General features: G+C 41.9%; 1 protein-coding gene across 13 annotated transcripts in view; it reads right to left on the bottom strand.

Moving 5' to 3' along the window:
- Window positions 1–9279: 9279 nt before the first annotated feature.
- LOC129721347 (filamin-A) overlaps window positions 9280–20536 on the bottom strand; it is a 211782-nt gene continuing 200525 nt past the window's right edge. For 12 of the 13 annotated variants that reach the window (XM_055673815.1, XM_055673851.1, XM_055673840.1 and 9 more), the window contains 7 exons: window positions 13270–13580; window positions 12267–13215; window positions 11966–12205; window positions 11709–11902; window positions 11210–11651; window positions 10943–11158; window positions 9280–10877 (listed from right to left, as the gene is read on the bottom strand). In XM_055673815.1, the coding sequence (XP_055529790.1) occupies window positions 10693–10877; window positions 10943–11158; window positions 11210–11651; window positions 11709–11902; window positions 11966–12205; window positions 12267–13215; window positions 13270–13580 (2537 nt within the window). In that variant the 3' untranslated portion in view covers window positions 9280–10692. The remainder of the gene's footprint in view (window positions 10878–10942; window positions 11159–11209; window positions 11652–11708; window positions 11903–11965; window positions 12206–12266; window positions 13216–13269; window positions 13581–20536) is intronic. The other variant, XM_055673830.1, reaches the window with a different exon arrangement.

Genomic DNA, 20536 nt, shown 5'->3' on the forward strand with positions numbered 1-20536 from the left:
CAGTTGATTATGACGTTAAGTATGCATCATATTAACAGTGTATAAATTAGTTCGACTTTCGCACACGCGCAACGACAATCATGTCCGATGAATTCTGCAAGAGTCAGGTATCTTGTTCTAGTCATCTTTGCTTATAGATTGCTTCCATCGTACAATGAACGAATTCCTACTGGTATTATGACTGTAAGGGCCGTTCCCACCAACAACCTAGCACCAAACATATGCACATTTTTAGTTTTTTCTCCAACAGCATTACGATTTTCAGTATACTTCCAGCTATATAGGAACCAACTAGTATTACAAAAAGAATAAGCATTACCGTCTCATCCATGATTTAAGAATATGGATCTGACCACTCAAATAGCTTATCAATATGTTACAAAATCAATGTAACAAAAACAGAAGTTATTCGAATAAGCGGACGTGTCCGATGTTTTTATGCACTCATTCTTAGCATTTCGTTCCCTAACTACTGCAGCACACACGAGCGTGTTTAATAGAAGAAGCACAGAGAACAGACATTCATGTTCATATAAAGAAATTTGAAAATCGTGTGTAAAAATTTGAGTCAAAATACGTTAATACACTAACGACATCTGTCTCATGGTGCCCCAGTTACAATGCATAAATATTACTGTATCGATATTTTATCGATATCAGTGCTTGGTTTGTAAGTAACAAAAGCGCCACATAGCGGGAGCATTTCCACTTAGTGGTAAATGACGGTTGCAAGTTTTTACACATCTTTTGAAAAGAAGATGAACGTCTGTTCTCTGTGGAAGAAGTGCGCTGTTTGATTTGACGCTTGTCATTTATATGGGATCGATCCATAGATGCCAGTCTTCTTGATATCATGTTTTTGATGTTATCTTAAGCGTCGAGCTGACCAAACTGCTACACCTTTTTCATATACAATCTTGAACAGCTCAACGATCGATGATGGACTATGCACGATAAATCGGTTTTGCTCGTTCAATTTTACTCTAAATTGGTTAGAAAGTACTCACTTTCGTATTTTGATTCAAAATGTCAAAAATTGAGTAATATTGATTAACGAAACTGAGTAACTTTCACCCAGTTTTCGTATTTTTTTGTTTTGCTCACTTTTGGGTAACCGTTCATTTTATTTCAGTTTGCTGTAAACAAAAGCTAAGCATTTAACCAGGCCTTAGACGCGCCTATGCTTTTGCACTGGGTTGTATGTGACTTTTTTTGTGGCTCCATTTCCATTTCGAACCCACTGTGGTTCCAATATTTTGCTTGTTATTTTTCGGTCATAGAAAAATGGCGTCTTTTCATAGGCCTGCATTTAACAGTTCCCTGTTTGTTTCGCTTCTTCGTACATGGATTTAGTTTTGAAAGTACTGCAGCGAATAGTTTACAATAAAATAATAATCCGCTCTTTGATATATGAGCCATAAGTCAAATAAGTGTGTGCTGCAGTAGTTAGGGAACGAAATGCGAGGAATGAGTGCATAAAAACATCGGACACGTCCGCTTATTCGAATAACTTCTGTTTTTGTTACAATGATTTTGTAACATATTGATCAAGCTATTTGAGTGGTCAGATCCATATTCTTAAATCATGGATGAGACGGTAATGCTAATTCTTTTTGTAATATTAGTTGGTTCCTGTATAGCTGGAAGTATACTTTTAATCGTGATGCTGTTAGAGGAAAAACTAAAAATGTGTATATGTTTGGTGCTAGGTTGTTGGTGGGAACAGTCCTTACAGTCATAATACCAGAAGGAATTCGTTCCTTGTACGATGGAAGCTCGGATGGAAGCAATCTTGAAGTTAAATACGTGGGCACCATGGGCGCAACTAAGGCAAATTTCTAGGGGGGCTAGTTTTCATAAACTTCATTTAAAAAAATAGGAAAAAGAGTTACAATGCGCCTATTTAAAAACGCATAAAGTAGTGTCGTAACAGAAGATAAAATCACTTCAATCGGGAATAAATCTCCGAAGATGTATTGAATATTTTGACCATCTCTTTCAGCTGACACTGATTCGATATTGAGGCGAACTAGGTTTGGTAAACGGCTGGGCAGTGCGTACCAGCAGTACACCCGTGCTAGTCGGCATAAAATAGATCCCAGTGTGGTCCAAGGCATAATGCCATATTCTTAACTCCACGTGGAACCGACTGGAATACGAGCAACCATGAGAAGATTGGGGAACCGGTGAGAACTTGGTCGTATGCTGACAGGGAAGCAGTAGTTGTTCTCTTTGGAGAGCAGCTTGTCTGAGTGTCTGTTTTCCAGGATGGGGGCGGCTCGAACAGCGACTGATCCGAAGTGGACGGTGAACTATGAAATGCGGTGTCTCGCCTCTACACCCAAGACGGCGGCCCCGTCGCGAGACTAGGTATCGCAGCCCTAGTAAAGCAGCATGCTAAAATAAACATACTACGAACAATCAAGAATTGAAAACAAACCGGAATTACCCGCAGTGATTTAGTGACGAAATAAGGCAGACGATTAGAAGCACGGTACATGTAACAGTAGATCGCTTAACGCCTCGGATGCCGACCGGATCCTGCTGAATCAGCTAGAACTTCACCAGTTCGGCATCGTTGCGCTCCAGAAGCTTTACCGAAAAGGAGAGAAGGTACGGCGAATTTGTGGCCGCAGGGCACAATTTTACCAGAGCGGCGGCACAAACAATGAGCTGGGTACCGGTTTTATAGTGCTGGGCAGGATGCAGAGTCGTGCGATCAAGTGGCAGGCGCTCAGCGACACGTTGTGTTTGTTGAGAATAAAAGGCCGGTTCTACAACTACACCATCCTCAATGCCTACTGCCCTCTCGAAGAGCGTCCCGATATAGAGAAAGAAACGTTCTACGCTTAGCTGGGGAAACTCTACGATAGCTGCTCGCGTAGAGACATCAAGATCGTCATTGGGGACATGAACGCTCAGGTCGGTAGGGAAAACATATATAAGCCGGTGATTAGCCCGCACAGCCTGCACACCGTCACGAACGACAACGGCCAGGGATGCGTCAACTTCGCAGCTTACCGCAGACTGGCAGTCCGAAGAACCTGCTTTCCCCAAAAAGACATCCACGAAACCACCTGGGGATTACCTGACCAACGTACAACAAACCAAATTGACCATGTTCTCATCGACGGCTCTTTTTTCTCATACATACAAACGTACGCACCAATTGTGGTGGAGGTGTTGGCATGACCACTTCGATCGAGTCTAGTACGACGAAGTAAAAAATTGACGATGTAGCTGATACGACCGGTAGTTCTCTACGGAATCGATACATCAACGCTTCTGGCCTCAACGCTCTTGGAGTTTCCGAACAGAAGGTGCTGCGGACTATCTATTGTGGAGTACAGACAGACGACGGATAATGGCGATAGTGCATGAACCATGAGCTCACGTGCTGCTTGGAGAGAACCCCGTTGCAGACCTAGTGAAAGTCAATAGGTTGCGGTGGGCCGGTCGCGTCGTAAGGATGCCGGACGATGATCCTGTGAAATCACTTCTCTTCAGCAACCCTGTGGACTAGGGGGCGCAGCGTGCGTGATGGCTCGACCAGATCGAAAGAGACTTGCGGGTGATGAGTCGTCTGAGGAACTGGCGAAACACAGCCCAAAACCGAGCAGCATGGCAACAACTCCTTGATACAGCACGACCCACCACGGCACTCGTCTTATTAGTAAGGTAAGTAAGAGAGCTAGGTTTGAGAATCGATCCTGGGCACAGTACTAGTTCTCAGCCAATGAATGATGACTTCTCAATTTGTGTTGATTTTGATGCTCTGATAGGAAGTATTGGATGTATTTATATTGACTACAATTATTCTCTGGGAAATTCTACGGGGGGCTTAAAACTTGCTAGGGGGCTGTAGCCCCCCTTAGCCCCCCCGTAGTTGCGCCCATGGTGGGCACCTCTCTAACACCGGACACACAGCGCTGTTCATCCACATTTGGGCTCTCCCTAGTGCTGGGCTTTGTCTCCATGATACTTGTACCGAGTCGTAGCTTTTCTACGCGAAGCAATCCGAAAGATGGTAATAATATAAAATATTAATAATTAGGTAACTTGATGGGAAATAAATCTACAACATTTTAACGATTTTTCTTACGTTGTTTTCAAATTTCAATTTCTGAATTTCCTAATGTTTTCTTTTGCGTAGGGAAGTCAAACTAACGAAACTGAGTAACAGTTACTCAGTTTGGCTAATTCATGCTTTTTTTTAAATGAGTAAGTAGTACTCAGTTTTTGACATTTATCTATGCTACTCAAAACTACAAACTACATGGTTACTCTGTTAAGGGTAGATCCACTTTTAACGAAATTGAGTCAAAATTTACTCAATTTAGAGTAAAAACGGCCGAGCGTGTAAGGTATCAGATGGCAGCACTAACCGTCGGTGTTCAAAATGTTTGAAAAATATGGAAGTTAGGTATCTTGTTCTAGTTATCTTTGCTCAAACCCACGTTACCAAAAGTTCAGATAAAAGTAGATTTCAGAGCCTAATCAGCCAAGTTAACGATCATGAATAGAATTCTAATCAGCTCAATTTTTAGGTAAGTACGGTTAATTACTTAAAGTTTGCATTTTATGAATAAACTTTGAATAGCAAAGCAGCTTCTAAATCGAACTAGAAAGTTCACATTGACTTTGCTTAGGTCATTGCACAGAACGCTATTCAGCTTGAAAAGAAAACTTCGAAAAACTTTAAATAAAAAAAACACCTTGTATTTTTTTTAAATTCATCGTTTCCCTAACTTGTTTTTTATTCGTGTTGGTATAATCCCATGATATTTTGTTCTTTCCTGGACATCTGTCTCTGATAAGCATATATACTGGAGAAATACTAGATCAGAAGAATAATTGCATGGCTTTATTTATTTTTAAATTTTCTGATTTTTTGCAACTTACCCACTTAACACAAGCTTCCAACTCGAGTCCTCCCTCTTAGAAACCTAGATTCTTCCCACTGCTCCGTTCCCACTATAGGAGCTCAGCATCGATTTTACTCGATGTGCTGATTTCTTTTCGTTACCTACCTGTTCATAGCTTGGAATACACCGGGTCTCTCTTTTAGCTTAGAAGCTCATAGAAAGTACACGCGGAACTTTTCGTGAACTCGGTAGTACAGGAAAGGCTGACGCCTTGGGGCAAGACACTATTGATATATTTCCGAAATTCGATGTTCTTTTCTTTATCTTTTGTTGGCTAACGGACCGTTCACCGGTCTAGGGCCAAACGAATTAGAGATGTCCAGCTTCTTTTGTCTTGGGCAGCCGTTCTCCAGTCTCCTCGTACACCAGCAGATCGTGCATCTTCTTCCACCGCGCACATCCACCGAGTGCGAGGCCTACTACGGAGCCGACGACCTCTTCCTGGTTCTCTACTGAAGATAGTTTTGGCGGTTCTCTCGTCAGGCGTTATGGCTACATGTCCAACCCACTGAAGCCTGCCCCGCTGTATTACCTTCACTATATCAGCATGTTTGTATACCTGGTACAACTCGTGATTCATGCGTCTGCGCCACACTCCATCTTCCAGTTTACCGCCAAGTATTGATCACAGAACTTTACGCTCAAAAACTCCGAGCACTCGTCGATCAGCTACCTTCAGCGTCCATGCTTCATGTTCGTAAAGGGCCACCGGAAGTATCAGCGTCCTATAAAGCGCTAGTTTTGTGCGAGTTTGCAAACTACGGGACCTTAGCTGGTTACGTAGTCCGTAGAAGGCCCTGTTCGCAGCTGCAACTCGTCGTTTCACTTCACGGCTCATATCGTTGTCACATGTCACAAGTGTACCAAGATAAACGAATTCTTCGTCAACCACTTCAAATCGTTCCTCATCTATCTCCACCTCAGCACCTACACCACGGGGACTCCCACGCTCTCTGCCAGCTACCATGTACTTCGTTTTGGCAGAGTTAATGACAAGCCCCAATCTCGCTGCTTCCCTCTTAAAAGGTACGAAGGCCTCCTCCACGGCCTTATGGTTGATACCGATGATATCGATGTCATCCGCAGAACCAAGAAGCATGTGAGATTTCGTGATGATCGTACCGTTTCTTTCCACGTTTGCTCTTCGTACTGCACCCTCAAGAGCGATGTTAAACAGTAAGTTGGAGAGCGCATCCCCCTGCTTCAGTCCATCAAAGTCACGAATGCGGCTGATGTTTTGCCAGCTAACCGAACGCACGATTTTGATCCCTCCAGTGTCATACGACTCAGCTTAATTAGTTTCGTAGGGAAACCATGTTTCAGCATGATCTGCCACAGCTCGTTTCTTTTCACTGAGTCGTATGCCGCCCTGAAGTCCACAAACAGATGGTTAGTCGGTAAGTTGTACTCCCGGAACTTATCGAGGATCTGTCGTAGGGTGAAGATTTGATCCGTCGTGGAACGCCCCTGTCTAAAACCAGCCTGGTATTCGCCAACAAAGGATTTCGTTAACGGTCTCAATCTGAAGAACAGGATACGGGAGAGCACTTTATATGCGGAGTTGAGCAACGTTTTGCCTCGATAGTTGCCACAATCCAATCGATGGCCCTTTTTATAGATAGGGCATATGAGGCCTTCCAACCAGTCGTTCGGCATTTGTTCATCCGCCCAGATCCTTAGTATTATCTGGTGGATCGCATAGTAGAGTCGCTCGCTTCCCGCCTCTAGAAGTTCGACCGGGATACCGTCCTTCCCAGTGGCCTTGCCGTTTTTCAGCTCACTAATCGCCTTTCTCACCTCCTCCTTTGTTCGTGGCTCCACAGCTTGTTCGTCACTCATAATCGTAATCCGGTTCTTCTCATCTGTCGCTCTCTGGCACTCGGCATCAAACCAGCCATTAGGCTGTCTTCCACGCGTCGTACCTACCACCTCTCTCGCAGTCGTTTTGATGGCGCCGTGGATGCTACTCCACAGTCCACTTATGTCTTCCACTCCTTCCACCTGCTGTTCTGCGATCTGTTGATCCAGCTCTCTGGCGTATTCTGCTGCCACGACATCAGCTTTCAACCGCTGAATGTTGAAACGCGTCGTCCTCTCTGTGCACGTGCAGATTTCAGCACGTTCGACAACCGTGCGTGGATCTTACAAACGACGAGATAATGGTCAGAGTCAATGTTTCGTCCCCTAAAAGACCTAACATCAGTAACATCCGAAAAGTGCCGACCGTCAATCAGTACGTGATCGATCTGGGAGCAGACTTCTCTATTTGGATGCCTCCAGGTATGTTTCCGAATATTCAAACGTGGAAAATAGGAGCTACGTATGGCCATTCCTCTGGCCGCGGCAAAATTTATCAGCCTCAGGCCGTTTTCATTGGTTGACGAGTGGAGGCTATGCCTTCCAATGACCGGACGGAAGAATTCCTTCCTCCCAACCTGTGCTTTTGCGTCTCCGATGACGACTTTTACGTCGTGTTTTGGGCACTCGTCATAGATTCGCTCAAGCTTATCATAGAACTCATCTTTGACTTCATCGGATTTGTCGTTTGTCGGTGCGTAGGTGTTGATTAAACTGTAGTTGAAGAATTTGCCTTTAATCCTCAACACGCATATACGGTCATCTACGGGCCTCCACCGGATGACTCTTGTTCTCTGATTTTCCAGCACTACGGAACCTACGTCCCGTTCCGCTGCTTTGCCGCCACTGTAGTAGATGTGGTACTTAAAAGAAGTGCGTGCAATAGGGTCTACTGCACGGAATTTACTTTCTCCGGAATTTGGCCACCGAACCTCCTGAGTCGCTGCGATTTCGACTCCCTGCCGCCGTAGTTCTCGAGCAAGCAAGCCAGCCCGGTTCATTGAGAGATCGGACGTTCCAAGTACCCAATTTCCAATCGTTTACCTTAATCTTTTTCCGTGTTCGTAGCCTAGGTCTTTGCCGATTAATCCGTTCCGTATTTCTAAATTCGTTGTTCGTGGTTGAAGGAAGGTTTCGGTGTGATACCTTACCAGGGTCGCGATACCTACATCCTGCTGATGGGACTGCCATCTTGGGTGTAGCTGGCGGGATACAGCATTCTATAATTCAGCCGCCCGCTCCGGGTCAGACGCTGTTGTACGCCGCCCCTATGGGGAGCCCGGCACCGCTGAGTGCTCGGTTGAAAAATTAATGATAGGTGTAACATTTTTTCGTAAATCTCGGTTCAACCTAACTGAAATTTCGACACAAAATAGTACCGAGCTATCACTACCGAGATTACGGATATTTTGTGCCGAAATTTCAGTTCGGTGAACCGAGATTTACGAAAAGAATGTGACAACTGTCATTGATTTTTTTTAACCGAGCACTCAGTGGTGCCGTTCTCGGCAAAAATTACCGAGACCGGGCAATAAATTTTAAGTGTGTAGCAATGTTTTCCGTTTTTCATTTAGATGAAAAAAATCCGATAACAGTGGTACATTTTACCACTTTTCTTCATTGTTTTTGAAAAACTTATTTTTTATCACTAATCCACGAATTTTCACATCTGAAAACTTCACTTTCACCAAAGTCGAGTAAAGCATCAGTCAGAACTTAACATGAACTTCATAGTAGAAATGAAGTACAACGTAGAGTTCTCCTGAACTTTCGTGCTGATTAAAAATACTGATAAAATGCTAACCGAACTTCAATTCAAAGGGTTTGGAAAGTTCCGCGGAACTAAATCTGAGCCTTTTGCGAATTTCTAAGATTTCTAAGTTCGCATGGTAATTAAAATTCGAACTTCTGGTTACTTGGGAACTCACCCCCGTTCGTGCTCTGTCATGTTTGGACCAGCCTACAAACATATACTTCGTTTTAGACGTATAAATCTTCAATCCGATCCTATCTGGTTCATGTGTCAGTTGGGTATACTGGTCTGCAATCGTCTCAAATTTTCTACCGGCAAGCAATCTGTTGAAAATCGTGCAAACCCTGTAGAACTCGAAAAAGTCCGACGTTTCACCCGAAATCCCTCCACATCACTTCACTTTTTCCGCCGCTCGAAAGTCTATAAAGATGAAGTAAGATGACGATGTATAAAAGGGAGCGGTGATATGCTATCTCGTTTTTACATATGTTGAGATGTTAGCCCTTGAAACATGGCGTGATGCCAAAGGGGTGGTGAAAATATACTCGTTTCTTCTACATTTAGTGCAAAGAATTAACAGTAAACATTCTTCATCACATTATCACTTGAAGCAGGTTTGAGGTGCGATAGCCCAACAAACAACTTGGTTGAGTAACAGCTTATTAAGCTTCAATTCAGGCGAAATTTGTTCAATAATAGCTTAATAAGTTACCAAAACTTTTCGGATTTCGAAATATGCCTCTGTTGTCGTTTAAATGATTTTATTGATTTTTATTATTAACGATTTTATTTGTTGTTTTATAATAAAAAAATCCTTTCTAAAAATAATAAATAAAGATATCCTTTTTTCATGAGAAATGTTCAACGTAAAGGAAAAAAAAAATACTAACTAAAGTCATACAAACTAAAAATAAAATCATAACTTCGACTAACGATATTGCTAGACACATACAATTTAAAAAAAAAAGGCGACACAGATGACAAGTCGTACATAGCAAGAATAAACTTCATCCAACTTCGCGAGCCATGCAAAACCGGGATGAAAAACAAGTTAATTTACATTCTTTTTTGAAGCACATAAATAGAACGTTATCCAACCCAGATTGTAAGTACTTGATATTCAAATTCACATCATCTTATTTTTTTGTCAGAATTAACTTGAGGCCGTTACAAATAATCTTTGTTTGAGGTTATGTCGGCTGCAGTTTGCATTTGCAACGAAATGATACTTAAATTTCACATTAGATGAATCAAAACCGATTATAATGCTCCATTTATGTGTGGCAAAAAAATGTAATTTTACTTGAAATTTTTTGAATGTGTACTTATAAAAGAAGCATATGAAAAACGAATAAAAAAAACTTAATCGAACATTATCGTAATTGAGAATAATAACTAGAATAACATTAATGATTTCTCTCGCTGCTCGTAGGTTGTATTGTTGCTATTTTGATTTGCTCTTCGAGATAGTTACAATAATTAATATCTCTTGGTTGGTTGATTTCAACTGAATTTATAAGTTAAATAAAATCCAATGGCTCTGATCTGTCGATGGCTTTTGAGCGGTTGATTACTGCCGTTCGATATAATTTTAAAATCTTGGTGACGCTTCTTAGTTAATTATTAGTGTTTGTCTTTGTCTCGTGGGTTTCGGCTTTAAAGTTTCCGTATTTTCAAACAGGGAAGTTGCAAAATTGTGTGTGTTTTTTTTCTGGGAAGGGAATAGAAAATCTTAACCTCATTGTTTCCTGCATGAAGCTTCCGTTAACTTCCAGAGAGAATGTACACTACAGAGCCAAAAAGTTGATCTTCCTTGGTATCGAAACCAACGATGAGCACCTTGTTGGCTCTGTAGTGTAAAGTTTTCGTACTTTTCACTACGTATTATAATTTTGGTTCACTTGTTTTTTTTCCATGCTGCTTTAACATGTCTTTCATGGGTACAGGTTGATAAAAAGTTTGAATTAGACCACATTTTAAAAATTGTTTCACTGTTTCGCGGATAGATCCAGTTGAATTTGGGTTCTACTTGGTTTACTTCGAGTTTGATAGATTTATAAGGCACTAACGCGCACACACGCAACGACACTCAGGGAGGAGGATATGGGGGCGCAGGACAACGATGGTGATGGCAATGGTGGCGGCAACTGAGACGGCTTACACCTCAACTTTAAATGGCGAACCAGGGATGTGATCGTCGCCCCATTTCACCAAAAGGATATATTCGCCACGTTCGCGTACTAGGTAATTTACATTGTATTGATTGCGGCCGGTATGCTTGATGAACACTTCGTCGCAGGGTCCTTTTGGTCCATAAATGCCAACGAATAGGATATTATTTCCTGTGGATTGCAAACCTGTGGTAAGTAAAACGAAAAAGGCCAGATGCGATAAAATTTTCACTTACCGGCATCTCCTGCATTTAACGTGAACTGATTTTGCTTGCCGAGATAGGCTTTCTTGAGACCCATGCCTTTGGATTGAATTTTGCTGGCATCCGATTTGAAGATCGGTAGTATGACTCCTGCTCGACTACCCGCTTTGGAAACTTTCGCGACTGTTTCTACCACCACCGAAGACGTTTCCTGGCCACCTTCCTCTGCGAGCTTGTCACCTGTAACCCCTTTTGTTAACAATATTGTATTTTTAAGAAATTTCTATTCATTCTACAAACCTGTGCAATTGATCTTGAACGGGGATCCGACGATATGCATTTGATTGTACTTGATGGTCATGTAGTAAGTTCCAGGAAGCAGTGGAGTGTACCGTACCTTATAGCCTTCTTCTACTTCGGTACAGTCCATTGCTACTTTCGAGGGTCCATCCAAGGTAACAGCGAGAGTTCCGGCACCAGCATTGCAGGTATCAATTATTAGGTCAGTTTTTTCACCGGTCTTTACGTCCCCGAGACCTTTACCGGTTGCATGCACTGCTGCAGGGTCAACATCGTCCTTGCCAACCTTGATGCGGTACGGTGATCCGGGTATGTGAACGCCATTGAACTTAACGTGAATTGCATGAATTCCATTTTCCCGTGGGTAGAATCGAACCGAGTACTGGTCTTGATCGATTAGCTGGATGAAACAATCATCTTCGTTGTTCGATGGAGCCACCACCTGTAACGGAAAAACGACTAAACATCAGTGTCTTTGTGAAGCAATCGGATTTGTTACCTTTGCGTCCAGGTCACCCTTTGCACCATTCTTTCTCACGATGAACTGTGCTGGCTTATCGGCTTGTACCGGACTAACCGGGAACTGAGCGATCTCCAGCTTGTGTGCTTCTCCCATTGCTGGTGAAACGTACACTTTGAAGGGTGAATCCGGAATATGGCGATCGTTGAACTTAAGACCAATACGGTAGTCACCTTTGCAACAAAAAATGTAATTAGTTCATTGACCAACTTGATCTTGACTGTAGAAATACATACCAGGTTCACTAACCACGTACGCAACATCGCATGATCCATCTTTGCGGTCTTTGAACTCAATGTCTGCCTTGCTAGGACCTTCCACTGAAATGGCCAGGGTGCCACCACCAGCTTCGCGAGTCCACACATTAAATTCACATGGCACACCTTGCTCTCCGTGTTCCAATCCAGCGCCACCTGCCTTGACCAAATGAGAACCGGTATCTTTCAACGGGCCGACAGTGAATTGGAATGGGGATCCTGTAGAAGTAAAAGGTGAAAAATCAACCACACTTCGGTAATATTCCAATTCAAAAAATACCAGGGATGTGGATCTGCTTATACTTGACGGAGACAGTGTGCACGCCCAGTTCCTTCGGGACGAAGTGTACCGCATAGAGACCGTCTTCTATCTCCTGGATTTCCGCATCCTCAGTAACCCCACCGGGTGAAGTAACGGTCGACGATAGGTCAAATGAAGTGATGCCAGGCATTTTAAACGTGAGTTTGCACTGGCTACCGACTTCGGTAAGAGGAACGGCTTCCCGTTGACGTTGGATTTTCTCGCGCTGTCGGTTGGTACCTTCACCGGAAACTTTGACGGTGAACGGAGATCCACTGACATGGTGATCGGCAAACTTCAGATTCACAATGTAGTAGCCAGGTTCCGTTGGTTTGTATGAGATATTCAGCGTGCCATCATCCTTGTCAGTGCACTGGATTTCGGCTTTACTTGGCCCTTCGATGGAAAGTGAAAGACCACCATAGCCGGCGTTACGAGTGTCTACCGAGAAGACGTTCTCCGAGTGAGTTTTGCCTTCCTTCAGACCATTGCCTGTAACGTTAACCTTCTTCGCGTCTCCTACCTCACGTTCACAGACCTTAACCTTGAACGGTGAGTTGGCTATGTGTTTACCGATACGCTTGACAGACACTGTGTGCTCTCCGACTTCACGAGGGGTAAACGAAATTCCGATGTTTCCAGTTGGCATACGTTTCAGGAAGCAAGGTTCTTCCAACCCAGAGGGGGCTTGAATCGAGGCGTTCAGTGAGCGTAGATCATTATCGGAAATGACTCCAGGCAATGTGACTTCCGAGCAGGAGCCAACAGAAATTTGGTTACGTTTACGACCTTCACCGGTGATCTTGGCAAAATAAGGCGACCCTTTAATGTGTTTATCACCGAAGCGAACGGTAATTTTATATTCGCCGGGTGCTGTTGGGAGGTAGGAAACGGACACCGTTCCGTCTTTGTTGTCGTGGTACGTGATCTGTTAAAATCAAGATTATAGTAGTTGATTGGATGATATTAAGGGTTTACATACATCGGCTTTGCTAGGTCCTTCTACCGCCATCTGAAGTCCACCAGCTCCTGCACCCTTGGTGGAGATGGTAAACAGGGCCGGTTCACCAGTAACTCCATGAATCAGACCTGGTCCGTAAGCTGTGACATACCCGCTGGAGATCGAGTCGACATGGAACTTGAACGGAGAGCCCTGAACATGTTCACCGTTGTACTTGACTGCCAGCTCGTGAACTCCTTCCTCTTTGGGATCATACTTGATCGATACAGTACCGTCGTGGTTATCTTCAATAACTGGCTTATCTACCTGTCCGGTCGGCATCTTGATATCGGCTATATTGGAAAAAAAAAACAAGAAACTTAACGTCAGAACTGAGTCACAGCGATTGCTCACAGCGCACCGGAGTGGTTTCAACTGGGTATTTTATTGGGTATACATAATTTTCGTTCATTTTCACATGAGATCTGTTTTTCCCTCACAATGTGTGGGATCGTACATGAGAGTGGAGAGATTTATTCCAAAAATATTTTATTTTTTGCTTCTTCTTAGCACATGGGAACCCGTTCCTGCCCACTCCTGGTAAGATAATTCACAAGTGATATATCTGAAGGCAGTATGAGTGTTGTGGAGAAGAAGCCGACATTCCTGCGGGTTGAGACCGACGACGACGACGACGAAACCCGGGATAGATTTCAAGAGTGCACCTGTTGGTTTTGGCATTCATATTTAGCGGCACCAACGGCGGAGAGAACAACGTAGAGATGAATAAGTGGGTAAGTGTTTCCCCTCCTAAGTTATTTTTGGTGGAGACAAATAGTGAAAAGAATTTTAGCAGCAAGTGTTTTTGGACCGTCATATTTTGGTCACGTGTGGGTGTCAGAGTTTCTATTGCCTACTGAATGACTTTGGGTGATTTGGACGTGAGTATAGCCAGTAGCTGACTTTTTGGTTATCGTAGAATATGTATCAAATTCCAGAGCAGAGTTCAATGGGATCTGATGCGGGGAACACTAACAGCAAAGCCTAGGTGCTGCATTTAACTTCTGAAAAATGGCTGACTTCGAGCCACCACGTGGTCGATTTCGAATTTTTAAAAGCACAAGACTCGCAAACAGTTCAACAGATCCCTATGAAAACCCAACGTTATGTTTGCATCATCACAGCCAACATAAAATAGCGTTTTTACAGGTGACCCATCAACTATTACCGATTCTTGTATCTTTTAAAATTCTAAGTCGAGCACGTGGTTGCTCAAAGCAAAAACATCATATCAAGAAGACTGGGAACTCTGTCTGAAATCAAGCGACAGTTTTTTGGCAGCGCAATCTATTGAGTTCAGGTGAAAACGACGCATGCTAGTATGTGTGCTGGCGTTACGAATGTAATCCGAACGCACAAGCACGAATATCTTCGTAGCGATGTAATTACCACCACTTTTAAAACAAGTTATCACCTTCAATAGATGGAGATCGCTGTTTGCTTAGACGCTTGTCATTTGTATGGGATCGATCCAGAAATGCCAGTCTTCTTGATATGATATTTTTGCTCAAAGTTAGCCAATTGTGGGTTTAACACAGTTTAACTACAGGCAGATGTTTAAGCAAGAACAACATTGATCGAAAATTCCATGTAATTTTTCAAAGAGAAATGCGTTATAAATCACTCGTATACTAGCGCTCCAATTTTTTTTTCGCAGTAATCGGTAGCGCTATCTGGTTAAGTATTACTAGAACTAAAAACTCTACACAACTTAACACCTTAACTTCATACAATTCGTGTAAAGCTACGCCGCTTTCACGGTAAATTTTTCTGTTTTGTCATTTCTTACGCTCATCTCAATCTTGAAGCAAAAATGGAGACAGATTCAATCGGGAGAAGAAAAAAAAATACCTTCGTGAGGCTACTGTTTTTTACGAATGCATTGCTGATTTACCTGTTAAGGTTAATCCTTTCTGGTATATCTGTGGAAAGCATGTTTAGGAAAAAGACATCTAGAAAATCGATGTATTTCATTTTTGAAGTTGACTACCCGAAAAAAAAAATTTCGATGTATTTTGCGGTGAGAACACTAAACGGACAATGTTTTGTTTTGTAACCATAAAAAACAGGGTATTTATACTGTAAGCTTGCAAACGATTTTTGTCATTATCATGTTTCAACAACATTTTTCGTAGTTGCATCTACCACCGACAATATTTTTACCATGAAAAACATTGTCAGTGACTTCTACATATATGGGAAAAATGCCTGAAAATATGCTGTTAAGATGCATAACAACACCCCTTTTTTAATGGTAAAAATGCCAAAAACAATGTTTTTTATTGTTCTGGACACTGATATTTAATGTAAAATTGATTGTTTACAATGAAAAACGTAGTTAAATTATGGTATAACTATATACAATTACAGCAACTTTTAAGGTTTTTTTGATGTTATTTTTTTTCGGGTAGACACCCGGATTTATGTTTGTTATTATGGCGCATAAAATGCTGATTAAAGCATAGTTTACAGTTCCAAGTGAAGTGAAAAGTTTGACAAGTGAAAATACGTAAATTTTCGCTTGCGAAAGCTATCGTGAAAACCCGTTTGTGGAACACGCAGGTATTTCACAAGACTGCAGTTTACAGTTTAAGTGAAGCGAAATTCACTAGTTTACACTCCGAGCGAAGTGAAAATTGACTGCAACTGACAGAATATAAATGCACGCAAGTTTTCGCTTGCTGCTACTTCTTTCACTAGCGTTTGCATGCATGAAAAAAGTAAACCCAAGTGAAAAAGATGAAATCCACAACTTTCGATTTCGCTGGATCGAATTTGTTTGCAGTTCCAAGCGAAGTGAATTTTTTTTGCCGATTTTTCATGGGTTTACTTTCACAGGCACTGACGAAACTACCCATGCAGCATCAATCATAGTAACCCATGAGTCAACAGAAAAAATTGACAGTTTTATCAGTTGAATTCTAAAGGCTGTATTACATTCTTTGACCAAGCGTCAAATATTTGTCACTTTTTGACAGATAAAAATTTGGACAAAGATAATTATTTGTCACTCTCCAATTTTTACATGTGACAAACAACATTCATGATGTTTAATCAATTTGACCATTATGTCAAAAGGTCTAATATTTGACCATTGGTCAGAGTGTAATACAGGCCTAACCGATATGGCGAACAGTGGAGCTACTCCGTTCAGAAGTTTGCGCGTTCAAAGAACGGTACCCCGTCGCGTCGAAAACAGACATCGTGCGGCAGTTCGTGGACACTGGATACGCCCGTTCCGGCATTTACAACACTTTGGCACTATTGGACAACAATCAGAGCGTTAAAGAAAAGCCAGGTTCCGGACGGCCGACGACCCTGAGCGACAAGAAGCTCCAAAGGATACTGAAGAAGAAGACCGAGAGAAAAGTGGCTACATCGGTACGTGCACTTGGCCGGGAGATCGGTGCAACCGGCCAAATAGTGAACAGTAGCTGGTGAACATGGAGATACATGTCAGGAAGTGGCAGTTTCCGTCCATTGATCTCGGAACTGCAGGCAATGACGCAGTAGCAGCGCCTGAATGAGATGATCAAGTCGATTTTCTCGGCAAATCGCGACGTGACTGACGATGAGACCTGTCTCACTTTGGATGGCAACGACTGGCAGGGCACCTCGTATTTTACTTCCTCCACGAAAGAAGCGAGCACCGAGGTGGAGTTTATTTCACACCAAGTTCCCCAAGAAGGTGCTGCTGTGGCAGCGTGAAGGGGATGTCAAAGCCGCTCTTTTTTCGCTCCGAAGTGGTCGAAAACGAGAAAAATTATCTTCCGGAAGTTGTGTCGTTCATCAAGAAATACAATAAGGCCGAAGACGCGGTGTTTTGGCCGGATCTGGCATCGGACCATTACGCGGCCCATTGAGCGGCTGAATATTGATGTGGTACCCAAGTTGGCCAACCCGCCCAACGTCCCCAAGTTGCGTCTCGTCGAGTATTTCTGGGCAAACCTGAAGCGTAAGATCTACTCCAACAATTTGAAAAAAAAAAACTACCGTGCTGGATCGAAACCCGTACAGTATCGAAATCCGTACACCTTGATGTTTTCCTTCAGTTTTAAGCATTATAAAAGTGAAAATTCATATGATAGTTACATGTAGGGGAAAGTAGGTAAAGACGGACACCCTAAGGTTTAATCTAAATAATTACTTAGGTATTGCTATTAAGATCGCAGTAGTCATACAAATTGAAACTTAAGGTCATTTGTTTTCATAATCATTTTTGGTATTAGTGAACTTCCTTCAAGTTTTATGTGTTTTGGGACTTCAAAATTAAGACTACAAAATTGCTGTTTTTTGACATGGTTGGGAAAGACGGACACTTGGGGTGGGTAAGATGGACACTACGAAGGTAAAGGTGGACACTCACAAAAAAGATTCAGTACGTTAAGTATTCTTTTGATTTATGTGTTAAGTGATGGCCATACATTACACTACGTTATTGGAGTCCACCTATACATCACGTGAACAGTTTGAGAGGATGGGTCTCGATGAAGACGAAAATTTTTCGCCTAAATGGCCTGTTCTAACTGCTAAGTGATTAATCTTTGCTGGTTTCTCTCGCGGGTGTACTTTGTGAACATCTGTAGTACACAACAGATGCTACATGTGAAAATTCTTGGAAAATCCGTGTGTCCATCTTTCCCTACCTTAGTGTGTCCGTCTTGCCCGACCTGGTTGTAAATTTTTAAAACGATCGTAGCTCTTCATCGGAGCATCGAAAATCTGCTGGATTTTCACTAGAAAACCAAGGAAAGGCTAATTAATCACTTTACTATTGTGAACAAATGAAAACACGTAAGTTTCACGAGTTTTTCACTATTTTCCGTGGAATAAAAATTACATCAAATTGCGCGTTCACGAAAATATTCTTTGTTTTACTTACAAATTTGACAGTTTGCTTGCTGAAAACCGATAATGCAACTCAAAAGCATTAACACACTATAAAGAAGGTATTCGCATTACTCAACTATCATAATACATTCTGGTTTGTGAAATGTTAAAAGTGTCCATCTTACCCGCAGTGTCCGTCTTTACCTACTTTCCCCTACATATCCGTTGAGTTGTTGGCCTTCTGTTAAATTAAACTATGCGCCATGAAATAAAAAAAAATAAAAATGAAAAATCAATCGTGTATCGGTTTCAGTTGTCATTTCGTTGTATCGTTAGAGAATTTACTAAGGAAACGTTCTTCAGATAAAAACGATTTTCAAGTGGGATATAAGTGTTTTACACTGTGAATCTTTTTAAAATTGATGGAAAAGGTAAGTCTTTGTCATTTTCGAACTGTATATTGCCTAATAAATAATGTAAGTTGTATTTATTCAACAAAAACTGTGTCGTACGGATTTTGATTCTTTTTATTTGCTTGAATCGAAATCCGTACACCGTGTGTATCATGCATATATTGTTGAACTTTCTTCTTGTTTTCAGCATATAATGGAAGAAAACAAGAATAAATATACGGCAAACAATTTTAAACGAGCTGTGACTGAGGTGCGCAAGGGAAAGTCGTACCAGGAAGCTTCGAGAGGTTCCGGCGTTCCGGTTACTACGAGGCGCTACGAAAATTGCACTATTTCAGCTGATATCAAAAATTTGAAAACCGTGTGAAACTTTAGGAGCCAGTTGATCCTCAAATATACTTTTTCGGTAATTTAAAGATAAATTATAAATAAAAGATGTTCATTTTTGTACTTCTTCATCTATACGGAGTTTAGTTTATTGTTGTATGGACTTTGATCCAGTCTATATCGCGTGTGTGCGGATTTCGATTCAAAAGTGTACGGGTTTTGATTCAGACAAAAACCTGTGTACGGATTTCGATTCAAAACATGTTCTATTTAAACATGATTTTTTCGAGTTTCGCAGTGATTTTAATCATTTTGCTGGAAAATAGTGATAAAATATAAGTAGACCTATAACTAAACATGTCAGTTTAAAGCAATATGTGATTTCTTGATTTTATATTGACCGTCGAAGATTATCATGTGCTTAGGTGTACGGATTTCGATCCAGCACGGTACTCCAGCAATTTAACAAAAAAAAAAAAACGAAGAAAAAACTCAAAAACCTGTTTACAGGCATGTTTTCGTCCGTCATGGCGAATGTTCCGGTTCACCGCTCGCAAGGGTGTAGAAATTTTTTGGCAAGTAAGCTAACATAATTATCTTCCATGGGAAATTTATTAAACTCAATGATTAGCCTTAGTTATTTTTTACCACCATCCGAAAAAAATCCATTTTTTCACCACAAACGTTGCTTAATAGTGACAGTGATGCTGATGTTTAATTTATGTTTTTTTGTTTAATTCATACTTTATTGGAGATTCAACGCAAAACTCATGAAGAGAGTGCGGCTCCTGCATTTGAACTTTGGAACTGTGAAAAACCACCGTTGCCACGGTGATTATTTTTCTTCACATATCATTTATTTGACACCGCGCCAATTATATCTAATGACTTAAAATCTAAAAGCAATTTTTTTATCCTCGCTGCCGACAAGGGGCTTTAATTAGGTCTAACTTAAAACTAGTATGGATTTTTCAATCAGTGTTCTGTTGTTGAATGGTCGTCTGATGATCTTCGAATGGCCATGAATATGCAGCATGTATGGATTTGTTCTGCTGAGCCACGATGTCGTAAGCTGGGACAGCAGCTTGTAATCCTCGGGTCCTGGAGGTATTGTGCGGGGTCTAATTGCTGGTTCTGTGCTTAAAGTTCAAACGTGCTCTTGTCGTTTTGTTGGGTGTAGACGGAGGGGAACGGGACTAGACTGGGACATGGATGGATTTCAGGAAAACGTATATAAGGGACATGTAGGGTAGGTCACGGCTCGTCAAGACATCACGAACAGGTACAGCTGGCCGTTTACTCATGGCCTGTAGGGAAGCTATTAATTTAGAACTGGCGAGATAACCTTCTTCACAGGCACAGATAACACTTTCCCCGAGCCCAATACGACGGAGATGCGCATCAAATCTATAGTGTTTGAACATAAGTCGAGACATCACGCAACTGAAATCTCGACCTACATCCAACCCCTTGAACCACGGGTTCGTCGATACCTTGGGTATAAAGGAATGTAACCACCTTCCCAGTTCCCCTTTAGTCCAAGAATTTTGCCAACTGATAATCGCATTCTGACGTACAAGTGCAAAAAATTGGTTTTTCGTAAATGTCACCGTTTGTTGCGCCCACCTTAGCCAAAGAGTCCGCTTTCTCATTGCCCGGTATCAAGCAGTGAGAAGAGA

Source organism: Wyeomyia smithii, chromosome 1, assembly GCF_029784165.1.
Source record: "Wyeomyia smithii strain HCP4-BCI-WySm-NY-G18 chromosome 1, ASM2978416v1, whole genome shotgun sequence".
In the NCBI taxonomy this organism is placed as follows: domain Eukaryota; kingdom Metazoa; phylum Arthropoda; class Insecta; order Diptera; family Culicidae; genus Wyeomyia; species Wyeomyia smithii.